We start from the raw sequence: 13,157 nt of genomic DNA, 5'->3' as shown, positions 1-13,157 counted from the left end.
GGTCGAGAAGTGTAGGGGTGTAGGGTGATGTTGAGAAGTGAATAGTGGGGTCGGGAGTCGGGGAGGGGGTAGAGAGGGACTCGGTAATGATGCGGACTTTGAGAAGCAGTAAGTGTGTAGGATGGTGTAGTGAGGGAGTTGGTGTATATGGAGGTCGAGGACGGAAAGGGGTAAGGTTGACAGGTTGCCTTTGTGACTCTGTTTTGAGGTTTTGAGGTGCCTAGCGTGTCGTCTCACCTAATCACACATACCACACCCTCTAGCACACACACACACACACACACACACACACACACACACACACACACACACACACACACACACACACACACACACACACACACACACACCATGCCCCCGCCCCCCACCTCACACTATCATTCACACTACAGCTACAACAACGCGGAAGTAACGCTGTAAAACCCATTCGGGCTACCTTCGGTTGGCGAGACCCCCGTCAACCATGACCTACAACAAAGGGTGAATCACATCCACGTGATGTGTTTATAGCAATTTACTTCCCCTTTCAATCCTCTGTACATGGTAGCCGGAGAATATATGCACAGTGTAGGAGCAGAGGTGAACAACTGACAACGAGGTCATTCAAAATGTTGTGGATCGTCCTTGCTGCGTCCTTCGTACCTGTCGCGAACTGTGTTCAATGTATGTCACAGACGGGTAGTCCAGTTGACTGGTGAGTCCTTTAAATAACGATAGCGCATGGTGTATTGGAGGGGACTGTCTCTAACCCTATCGCCCCGGGTATGGCGTGTGGATATGTAGCAGAACGTGCGTGTTATGACGAATTCCGTGGTTGAAATGATTTTATTATATCCCTTTTTTCACAATGTGTATGGATTTGATTGAGTTTGTGTTTTGGCAAAACTGTAATTATCAAATTATCATCTTCCGCGTAGACTATCGAAACAGTATCTGCAGTTCAAGTGACCGTGGAAATAATTCGAGCAGTCCCACACTGAACACATATAACGAGGAAACGTGTGACGTCATGTTCCCCTTTTCTGAAAAATGAATGTCGACAGTCTGCTCTCATTCGTGACCAACTCGTGTTATTCCGGGACAAGCCGAATAGCGACTCGTGCCCCTCTCGTGGCCATTTTTGCGACTAGGTTCCGTCTTCGCGCAAACGGGCATACCTAAAACAATTGTCAACTCGTTGCGTAATGGTTCACATATATTTCCCCATATATTATATATATTTCAGATGCAATTTAAAGGACATGGGGACGTGCGGAATAATACAGTATGATTGAACACATTTAACTGTGTCTTGGGTATATTTTTAGATGCAAGACATATGTAAAATCAAAATTTATTTCTGAGGGATTATTTGACAAAGAACACGAAATCATACGCGCATTCTGATTGGTTTGTCGTATTTTCGCACATAACATTCATCGAGAGGGGGACGAGTCTTCTTGCAGGTTACGGAAAGGGGCGAGTGTTGACGAATGAGTCTGCTCTCTCTCTCTCTCTCTCTCTCTCTCTCTCTCTCTCTCTCTCTCTCTCTCTCTCTCTCTCTCTCTCTCCCTCCCTCTTAGTAGAGGACAGCTTTTCCAGGGGGCGGTGTTACCAGGATGCGGTGTTACGAGGGGATGGAGTTACGAGGGGACTGTGTTATAGTGGGGCGGTATGACGAGGGTGAAGTCGATTTTCCAAGAGGTCACTTTTAATGAAGTCAGTTTTCTGTGGGTGTTTTTCCTAAGGGTCAATTTTCCTGAGGGTCAGTTTTACCATTGCTCAGGTTTCCTAGGGGACAATTTCCCTGAGGGTCAGAATATCATTGCGCAGTTTCTTGAGGGTCAGTTTTCTTGAGGCAGGGTTCCCACTGGTAACCTTTCCAGTGAGCAGTTTCTCTACAGACACATGAAGAATAACTTTAATTAATCTGTGTCAGTCCGGATAGGGGAAGATGGCTGGTTCGATCTTCGGTCCGCGTCATACCAAACTACGTTAAAAACTGGAATTTGTTGTACGGTGTTAAGAAATAAAACAAGGATCGGACGAAGTCAGTCTGCGTCTGCAAACATGTTAAACTGCGGCATCGTATGGACGTTGGCTAGCACTATAGATATGTTATTTGTCCGTTACAATATGGTACAAGTAGGGCTAGGACGGGTAAGTCGGGTACCCTGATCGGGTTGGTACTGAGTAGGTACCGGGTACCGAGAAGACTACCCGGACCCGTGGCTAGTCACGTGGTTATATTGTTTAATGGCAAAAAAATGTTCAATTTTTTCCAACTATGCACTCATTCCTTCTGACTTTATATGTTTGCATAAAGATAAAACTTCAGTGTATGCATGACCAGATCATTTTATACCTGTATCTAAATACATTTTGACAGGAGTACGGTCAAACGTTTCCCAATCGGACATCTCTTGAGACCTACAGCGGGTACCCGGTTAGGGTCGGGTAATAGGGAGGTGGGTACCTGGGTAGTAAATTTGGACTCGTCCCAGCCCAAGGTACAAGCAAGCACACACTCGCATGTGCACCTCTCTACATAGGTTAAATAGCCTTGAAACCCAACAGTTCACAATCAATGGTGTTAAATTGATCCATATTATTGATACTTTTTTCCACACTTTAATTTTTGTTTACCTGTTTAAGACTGTTTGAACAGGAAAAACATTTTAGATAAAATACGATTTACCAGCTAGTACACAAAGTGTTAGGTTATGCTGTGTCGTCAAAATTCGCTTCCTGCAAACAACTGGGTTTCCAGGCAACGGCACGCTTGTGTCGAAACCACCTCGAACGAGGATTATTTCCTCCACTTTTCCGATTTCACATTAAACGATTCACCACGAAACGGAATAGATATGATTAGATAACAAGAATATTGACCTTGGACATTTTCCTCTACGACAGCTGGCCTACAATACAATCGTCTCATCTATTCCTTACACTTCCGACCCGTGAATATCTTGGGTAGAATAGGTCTTCAGCAACCCATGCTTGTCGTAAAAGGCGACAAAGCTTGTCGTAAGAGGCGACTTACGGATCGGGTGGTCAGTCTCGCTGACTTGGTTGATGCATGTCGTCGTATCTCAATTGCGTAGAACGATGCTCATGATATCAATCACTGGATTGTCTGGTCCAGACTCGATTATTTACAGACCGCCGTCACATAGATGGAATATTGTTGAGAGCGGCGTCAAACAACAAACAAACAAACAAACAAACTTTACGCTTCCTATTGGCATGGGTGGCTTATTCCCTGACCTTGACCTCTGACTAATCTTGACCAAACCCGTATCAAAGACGGGCCCCAAAGACAAAGTATATACCAACTTGATAAAATGTGTCAGTGTAATATAAAAAAAACTTCCAGTGAGGTTTTTTCTCGTGACCTTGACCTTTGACCGTTTCACAGGCCTGCTGACTTCCCTGCCAAGCTAGCGGATAATATCAATCTACATCACATAATTCAATTGGTCATTCAATGCAACCGTTACTACCAATTTGCAACAAGTGATTCAACACTTCAGTCAATGCACTAGTTCTGAGGGGCGGTCGGGTAGCCTAGTGGTTAAAGCGTTAGCTCGTCACGCCGAAGACCCGGGTTCGATTCCCGACGTTAAAAGCTAAAAGCGGCGTAAAACCATACTCACTCACTCACTCACTAGTTCTGAATCTGCGTCACCAACAGGTTTATTGTCTACAAGCTGCCATCTCTCAGAGAAAACGGGACTCATTCAGTGGGTCGCTCTGTGGGTGCCTCGGTGCGTCATGACTCAGGCCACTTCTACATGGACGTCAACAACCCCACGTGGACTCTGTCTAAAGTCCTCATGAAGAACCCGAAACACGCCGTCTACAACACGCTCCAGACAATCTACCAGGCCAAAACTGTGAGTTTATTTTTTCTAAAACAAAACACGTGGAAACAGAGGAAGACGAGGAGTTTTAAGAGCATTGACCATAAACTGATCAATAAAACCTATAAACATCACCAAAATTCATTGGTTTTCATGGCTTGTAGTTGGTTTATCTGTGGGAAGGAATCGCTAGCGTACTGCAGATATAACGACTATATTTACTGCGTCCCATTGCCAGTGTTACCTTCTCCTTAAATGCCTGTGCCAGTGTTACCTTCTCCTCTAAATGCCCATTGCCAGTGTCACCCTCTCTCCTAAATGCCTGTTGCCAGTGTTACCCTCTCCCCCTAAATGCCTGTTGCCAGTGTCACCCTCTCCCCCTAAATGCATGTTGCCAGTGTTACCCTCTCCCCCTAAATGCCTGTTGCCAGTGTCACCCTCTCCCCTAAATGCCTGTTGCCAGTGTCACCCTCTCCCCTAAATGCCTGTTGCCAGTGTCACCCTCTCCCCCTAAATGCCTGTGCTAGTGTCACCCTCTCCCCTAAATGCCTGTTGCCAGTGTCACCCTCTCCCCTAAATGCCTGTTGCCAGTGTCACCCCCTCCTCTAAATGCCTGTGCCAGTGTTACCCTCTCCCTCTAAATGCCTGTGCTAGTGTCACCCTCTCCCCCTAAATGCCTTTTGCCAGTGTCACCCTCTCCTCTATAAGCCCATTGCCAGTGTCACCCTCTCTCCTAAATACATGTTGCCAGTGTCACCCTCTCTCCTAAATACATGTTGCCAGTGTTACCCTCTCCCCCTAAATGCCTGTTGCCAGTGTCACCCTCTCCCCTAAATGTCTGTTGCCAGTGTCACCCTCTCCCCTAAATGTCTGTTGCCAGTGTTACCCTCTCCCCCTAAATGCCTGTGCTAGTGTTACCCTCTCCCCTAAATGCCTGTTGCAAGTGTCACCCTCTCCCCTAAATGCCTGTGCTAGTGTTACCCTCTCCCCTAAATGCCTGTTGCCAGTGTTACCCTCTTCCCCTAAATGCCTGTTGCCAGTGTTACCATCTCCCCTAAATGCCTGTGCTAGTGTTACCCTCTCCCCTAAATGCCTGTTGCCAGTGTTACCCTCTCTCCTAAATGCCTGTTGCCAGTGTCACCCTCTCCTCTAAATGCCTGTTTCCAGTGTTACCCTCTCCCCTAAATGTCTGTTGCCAGTGTCACCCTCTCCCCTAAATGTCTGTTGCCAGTGTTACCCTCTCCCCCTAAATGCCTGTTGCAAGTGTCACCCTCTCCCCTAAATGCCTGTGCTAGTGTTACCCTCTCCCCTAAATGCCTGTTGCCAGTGTTACCCTCTTCCCCTAAATGCCTGTTGCCAGTGTTACCATCTCCCCTAAATGCCTGTGCTAGTGTTACCCTCTCCCCTAAATGCCTGTTGCCAGTGTTACCCTCTCTCCTAAATGCCTGTTGCCAGTGTCACCCTCTCCTCTAAATGCCTGTTTCCAGTGTTACCCTCTCCCCTAAATGCATGTTGCCAGTGTCACCCTCTCCCCTAAATGCCTGTTGCCAGTGTCACCCTCTCCCCTAAATGCCTGTGCTAGTGTTACCCTCTCCTCTAAATGCATGTTGCCAGTGTCACCCTCTCCCCTAAATGCCTGTTGCCAGTGTCACCCTCTCCCCTAAATGTATGTTGTCAGTGTCACCCTCTCCCCCTAAATGCCTGTGCTAGTGTCACCCTCTCCTCTAAATGCCTGTTGCCAGTGTTACCCTCTCCCCTAAATGCCTGTTGCCAGTGTCACCCTCTCCCCTAAATGTATGTTGTCAGTGTCACCCTCTCCTCTAAATCCCTGTTGCCAGTGTTACCCTCTCCCCTAAATGCCTGTTGCCAGTGTCACCCTCTCCCCTAAATGCCTGTTGCCAGTGTCACCCTCTCCCCTAAATGTATGTTGTCAGTGTCACCCTCTCCTCTAAATGCCTGTTGCCAGTGTCACCCTCTCCTCTAAATGCCTGTTGCCAGTGTCACCTTCTCCCCCTAAATGCATGTTGCCAGTGTTACCCTCTCCCCCTAAATGCCTGTTGCCAGTGTCACCCTCTCCCCTAAATGCCTGTTGCCAGTGTCACCCTCTCCCCTAAATGCCTGTTGCCAGTGTCACCCTCTCCCCTAAATGCATGTTGCCAGTGTCACCCCCTCCTCTAAATGCCTGTGCCAGTGTTACCCTCTCCCTCTAAATGCCTGTGCTAGTGTCACCCTCTCCCCCTAAATGCCTGTTGCCAGTGTCACCCTCTCCTCTATAAGCCCATTGCCAGTGTCACCCTCTCTCCTAAATACATGTTGCCAGTGTCACCCTCTCTCCTAAATACATGTTGCCAGTGTTACCCTCTCCCCCTAAATGCCTGTTGCCAGTGTCACCCTCTCCCCTAAATACATGTTGCCAGTGTCACCCTCTCCCCTAAATGTCTGTTGCCAGTGTCACCCTCTCCCCTAAATGCCTGTTGCCAGTGTTACCCTCTCCCCCTAAATGCCTGTGCTAGTGTTACCCTCTCCCCTAAATGCCTGTTGCAAGTGTCACCCTCTCCCCTAAATGCCTGTGCTAGTGTTACCCTCTCCCCTAAATGCCTGTTGCCAGTGTTACCCTCTTCCCCTAAATGCCTGTTGCCAGTGTTACCATCTCCCCTAAATGCCTGTGCTAGTGTTACCCTCTCCTCTAAATGCCTGTTGCCAGTGTTACCCTCTCTCCTAAATGCCTGTTGCCAGTGTCACCCTCTCCTCTAAATGCCTGTTGCCAGTGTCACCCTCTCCCCTAAATGCCTGTTGCCAGTGTCACCCTCTCCCCTAAATGCCTGTGCTAGTGTTACCCTCTCCCCTAAATCCCTGTTGCCAGTGTTACCCTCTCTCCTAAATGCCTGTTGCCAGTGTTACCCTCTCCCCTAAATGCATGTTGCCAGTGTCACCCTCTCCCCTAAATGCCTGTTGCCAGTGTCACCCTCTCCCCTAAATGCCTGTGCTAGTGTTACCCTCTCCCTCTAAATGCATGTTGCCAGTGTCACCCTCTCCCCTAAATGCCTGTGCTAGTGTTACCCTCTCCTCTAAATGCATGTTGCCAGTGTCACCCTCTCCCCTAAATGCCTGTTGCCAGTGTCACCCTCTCCCCTAAATGTATGTTGTCAGTGTCACCCTCTCCTCTAAATGCCTGTTGCCAGTGTCACCTTCTCCCTCTAAATGCCTGTTGCCAGTGTCACCCTCTCCTCTAAATGCCTGTTGCCAGTGTCACCCTCTCCCCTAAATGTATGTTGCCAGTGTCACCCTCTCCTCTAAATCCCTGTTGCCAGTGTTACCCTCTCCTCTAAATGCCTGTTGCCAGTGTCACCCTCTCCCCTAAATGTCTAAGGCTATGCTGGTGATATTGGAAAACGCTGATGTATCTTTTCAGACTGATGACTTCGCGTATGTTATGTACAATGACAAAACTCCAGCTGGAAAGGAACCAGAGAGCGACGGACATTCAAAAGGTATTAAACTGGTGACAATGAAACCTACAGAGTGTCAGTTATGATGTATCCGACATTGTCAGTCTTTACTCATTAATGACGCAATGTGGCCCACCTATCTGACATGGTAAGAATGGCAAAGTCTCCACAGATCTGAAAGTCCAATGTAATACGAGCTGGTAAAAAGGTTCTAAGTCTAACAAACGACACCAACAATTGTGAAATTATTTTTCAACATAATCTCCCTGCTTGTCAGTATCTTATATCGATAGTGAATCTTTTCAATTCAAGACAGGAAGACGTTTTCTGAAGCCACCATGAAAAGCCATATATGACAGCTTTCAGGTCATCGTTGTCGTCGTAGTGCTTTCCACGAAGGTGGTATTTCAGTTCAGGAAACAGGTGGAAATCACTTGGTGCCAGGTCTGGCGAGTATGGAGGGTGAGGAAACTCTTCGAACCCACATTATCGCACAGCGGCTTTGCAAGTCGAGAGGTGTGAGAAGAGGCATTATCGTGAAGTAGTAGAACTCCAGCAGTTAGCATTTCTCGCCGCTTTCCTTTTTTTTACTCACGCACTCTTATTCGTGGGGTGCCCTTTTAATAAAATGAATGTGACATGTTTGTGATTCCACAGAACAGTTAGATTTTAACGGATACACATCTATTGTAGGTGTATTTGCTTTTGACAAGGAAGCGGGGTTTTGGCTGGTGCATAGCACCCCTGGGTTTCCACCAAACCGTGCAGATGGCTACAACTGGCCTGATACTGCTCTCGTCAATGGGCAAAGCTTTCTATGTGTTTCTTACAGTTATTCACAGCTGAACAACATCGGTAAGTACATTTTTAAACAGTAATGTTGTTGTGATCCTTTACTACACCTACCATGTACCAATATAACAACAACACTCAGAGGCATACATTCACTCAGCTTCTGACTTCATCAGAAATATGTAAGTAGTTTAGAATTTGTTATTGGTAATACAATAAGCGACTAGGGGTAATAATTAGAACAAGAACTCGGAATTTCCATACATCTATCCCTCGTGACTTTATGTTGAAGGACCGCCTCCGTGGTCTAGTGGTAGAGCCTCCGCCCGGAGAGCGGAAGGTCCGGGGTTCGATCCCCGGCTGCGTCATACCAAAAGACGTTAAAAGATGGTACTTGTTGTTACCCTGTCTGGCGCTCGGCATTAAGGGGCTAAAACAAGGACTGGTCGGCTCGGAGTCAGTATACTGTGTCTGAGTGGGGTATTCATGTTAAACTGCGGCATGGTATCTCAGTGAGCTGCACTATAAATCGGCATCAGTCCGGACTAGTACAAGCAGCCACACAAACACACACACGTACATGCACGTCGCTATATAAGTGCAATAATCTTGGACGCGACGTTAAACCCCATTTCACCTCAACTTTATGTTCAAACATGCATTTACTTGGACAGATGATCAGCAGCATTGATTTAGAATTTTGATATGTAAATATTGTCTTGTGTCAAAGTCAATATGATTGTTAGAGCATTGTCAATCGCGATCAAGCATTTGTTCTCACCATTATGCCCCAAATGCCACGGTAGGATATTGCAACAGTTTTTTTTATTAAAAAACCGTCAGACTTTGACAGTAAGTGGGATCATTTCTGTATATTACTACTCTAGGAGTTGGGTAACCGCATGGTTAAAGCGTTAGTTATGTTGAAGACCCGGGTTTGACTTCCCTCAGGGGAATAAGGTTAATTCTTGTTCAAAAATTGCTGTCAAATGGATTGAAGAAAGGTAAAATGCACCTCACTCAATCCACAAAGCGTATAGCTCACAGCTTGACTGAGTACTGTGTATTGTTGTCAGCTTCCCAGATCGTGTACAACTATGTACAAGTGTATGACCACATGGCCTCGGCGAGCTTCCTGTCAGACAACCCGAGTCTGGCCGCAGTCATCAACCACAAACATCCAGGACGAAGAACCGCCAACAAGGTCCAGCTGACGTCCAAACAGGGCACACCGTTCCTCAGCTTTGCCAAGACTGCCGCCTTCAACGACGGTAAAAAGCAGCAAACTGAGTTCAACCAGAGTTGAATTCAGACAAAACCTTCAGGACAATTATATAACGTATACTCAGAAGTTCGACATTTTTGCATAAATATTGGATTTTTTTTTTTTTTTTTTTCCCAGAAATACTGGACTTCCTCAATGATAAGATCCATGTGTAATTTGGAGACAAAACATTGAGGCAAAAAGTTGCATCCTCAAAAGTACCGGGGCGGTCGGGTAGCCCAGTGGTTAAAGCGTTCGCTCTTCACGCCGAAGACCCTGGTTCGATTCCCGACATGGGTACAATGAGTGAAGCCCATTTCCGGTGCCCCCCCCCCCCCCCCCGTGATATTGCTGGAATATTGCTAAAAGCGGCGTAAAACCATACTCACTCACTCACTCACTCACTCAAAAGTACCAATTGTGCTCTTCTTCTTGCTGATTTGTTTTCATATGCATATTTGCATATTAATCTGAATTTCTGTCTGCTCGGTTTGGCATGTCAAACCAAGGGAATCTGGCAACGCTTCAGGTATGTCAATGATCTGTTATCGTTCAATAACGGTCAGATACTCCCTTCCATTGATTTACCCACCGGAACCAGGAATGAAAGGAGCCAGAATCCGCCTTATGTTTTATATTTAAATTACTGCATAAAGATTCCGAGTGACAACCCTCTCCACAAGACTGAATGACAGTATGTCTGTCAGTGCTGGTTGAACAGTTGAGGGTGTGTTGATAAGATAGATTAAGGTTTAATTTACATTTTCTTCCTTTTTTCAGATTTGTATTCAGCGTTTGTTGCACCGGTGCTGCAGAGTGGCCTGATGACCGAGACGTGGCAGGATGGGGTTGGGAAGATGCCGTCCGACTGCAGCAGCAGCTACAAGGTAACATAACAGGAGTTGGTCTGACTTCATTTTCAGTTGGACAACGTACATCTGCATTTATTTAGCAAGCCTCACAATCACTGAAAATAGATGAAAAGTATGTATATAAAAAACATTTATCTTCCTGTTAACATTTCTTTCATTTCAGGTGTACAATGTGAAGGCTATCACTCTACCAAATGGTATCGACTTCAAGGAGACCAAAGACCACTCCAAGTGGGCTGTCTCTATGACGGGCAACTGGGCGTGCATTGGGGACATCAACAGACAGGTGGGTAGGCTTGACGCCACCCTATAAAGCAGGCCAAAGCCATACGACAGTGTCTCCTACTTTATTTTCACATGCACCGAAACCCTGCAACAGATAGTTCGGATCTCGTCATTCCAACTTTTTTTTATCCAGCTAGCTATCATGTCATTTAACACAGATAGTGTATCAGGTTCATACGAAGTACTAATGTCCAGATCAGTTCTTAATGTTCCCTTTCAGCAGTATAGTTCCCTTTCAACTCCTTCTGGTAGACAGGGGGCGGTCGGGTAGCCTAGTGGTTAAAGCGTTCGCTCGTTACGCCGACGACCCGGGTTCGATTCCCGACATGGGTACAATGTGTGAAGCCCATTTCTGGTGTCCCCCGCCGTGATATTGTTGGAATATTGCTAAAAGCGGCGTAAAACCATACTCACTCACTCTGGTAGACAGGCCCTCATACTATGTGGTTCCATCTCCATTGTTCTTTGTTTTCGTCAGTACACGCGTATATATATACCACACCAACAGACCCCTGAAGATTCCGGGGTAGAATAGGTCTTCAGCAACCCATGCTTGCCGTAAAAGGTGACTATGCTTGTCGTAATAGGCGACTAACGGGATCGGGTGGTCAGGCTCGCTGACTTGGTTGATGCATGTCATCGATCCCAATTGCATGGATCGATGCTCATGATATTAATCACTGGGTTGTCTGGTCCAGACTCGATTATTTACAGACCGCCGTCATATAGCTGGAATATTGCTGAGTGCGGCGTTAAACAACGAAAGAACCAACCAACCACACCAACAAGTTGTTAATTACGTTAATCCGAACACTTTCATAGAAGTGTACCCTCCGGATCAATGCGTTTTCACTACGTGAAAATGAATTCTGCTTTAAGGGGAAATTTTTATTTTTATGGAAAGGTTTTGTCGTATATATATTTATTACGTTGGCAAGGAAGTCGACGACTTTGCATGGATTATAGACAGAAACTGAAACATCTTCATCACTTTCAGCTCCATCAGATGAAGAGAGGAGGAGGTACCGTGTGTCTACAGAATGAAAAGGTGTGGTCTCAGTTCAACAGCAGCGTGAAGGCGTATGAGCATTGCTAGAGCATCGGGAGACCCTTTTCATGTAAATGCGATGGATTGCATTGCGTTGTTGCTCTTTAAACCTATTACTTATTAATGTTATGCTATATAGGGTTTTTCTTATTATATCTGAAATTCGGAGTTCTTTTTGGGATAATAAAATCTTTTTGCAACTTTAGGGCAGAAAATGTCTGTTTTGTGTGAATGTGAGAATAAATATAGATAACGGTCGACGCAAACATCACTGTAGGTCGCTCACTCACCCACTCACTCACTCACTCACTCGCCTATTCTCTCACCCACTCACTCACTCAATCGGGGCGGTAGGGTAGCCCAGTGGTTAAAGCGTTCGCTCGTCACGCCAAAAACCCGGGTTCGATTCCCGACATGGGTACAATGTGTGAAGCCCATTTCTGGTGTCCCCCGCCGTGATATTGCTGGAATATTGCTAAAAGCGGCGTAAAACCATACTCACTCACTCACTCACTCACTAACGCAATCAATCACTCTATCACTCACTCACTCACTCACGCACTCACTCACGCAATCAATCAATCAATCAATCAATCAATCAATCAATCAATCAATCAATCAATCAATCACCAGCCCACCCGTCCACGGGGATCACCCGAGGAACATATCCAAGTGTCAATGACCAGAATAACAAAAATGTCATTTGGTAATTTAGGTAATCCCTGCGATTACTGGGAACACATTTGTCACTGAACTGCGAAATACGTGCGTATCATGTTCTCATTATGATTCGTTTGTTTGTTTGTTGTTGTTTTTTTGTTTTTGTTTTTTGTTTGTTTGTTTTGTTTGTTTGTTTGTTTGTTTGTTTAACGCCGCACTCAGCAATATTCGAGCTATGACGGCGGTCTGTAAATAATCCAGTCTGGATCAGACAATCCAGTGATTGATATCATGGGCATGAGGTGAGGGTAGATATCCTGTATTAGGAAAAAATGTATTTAGCGAACGTTGGGCGAGGCCTGCTAAATTATGTATTTATGTATCATCCAAAAACACAACAGCGTGGTAACCTCCATTTATCGACTTATCGTTTGAAGAAATGACGTCATCTCTATATCTGAACGAGAGGTTGAACCTTTTGGCAACGTGTCCTTTCTTTGATTTGACTAAAGTTTCTTGTAATGAAAAAGATGAACTAAGAGAGTAACAAAGTAAGTAGCTATGTAGAGACGTGCCACTTGTCTTAATGTACTATAACCAATTTTGACCAAAAAATATGTTGTCAATCAGGAAAGCCAGCAAATCACATATTTGAGTATCATAATATTTATAATAATTTATAGTAATTTCGGTCTTAATAAAATGGACCACATCCATAAACATTTGTAAAAAAAATAATTCTGAACTCCTCGGAACCAAGGGCCCTATTGATTAGAGAATTACTTTCATATCGAATGTATCATGAAGGAGAGTGGTATGAGAATCAGATTTTTTTAAAACTTGAAATTATCATCCTGCCTGAGATTGAGTCAATGTTTTTAATATTTCAAGGACAGCCTACTGGTATAGCGTCCGCCCGGCGAGCGGAAGGTCCGGGGTTCG

The 13,157-nt window shown here is 45.6% G+C and overlaps 1 protein-coding gene across 1 annotated transcript; it reads left to right on the top strand.

Annotated features, from left to right (window-relative positions):
• Positions 1-482: 482 nt before the first annotated feature.
• LOC124144633 (plancitoxin-1-like) lies at positions 483-11,760 on the top strand. Its single transcript, XM_046514130.2, has 8 exons — positions 483-694; positions 3,677-3,878; positions 7,258-7,336; positions 7,988-8,149; positions 9,163-9,357; positions 10,131-10,237; positions 10,386-10,508; positions 11,505-11,760. Exons 1-8 carry the CDS (start codon positions 609-611, stop codon positions 11,601-11,603), a joined length of 1,053 nt encoding a protein of 350 aa, XP_046370086.2. The 5' UTR covers positions 483-608; the 3' UTR covers positions 11,604-11,760.
• Positions 11,761-13,157: the final 1,397 nt, after the last annotated feature.

This window comes from Haliotis rufescens, unplaced genomic scaffold, assembly GCF_023055435.1.
Source record: "Haliotis rufescens isolate VD_foot unplaced genomic scaffold, xgHalRufe1.0.p SCAF_8, whole genome shotgun sequence".
NCBI classification, from domain to species: Eukaryota; Metazoa; Mollusca; class Gastropoda; order Lepetellida; family Haliotidae; genus Haliotis; species Haliotis rufescens.
This window is presented reverse-complemented; position numbering and strand designations above follow the sequence as displayed.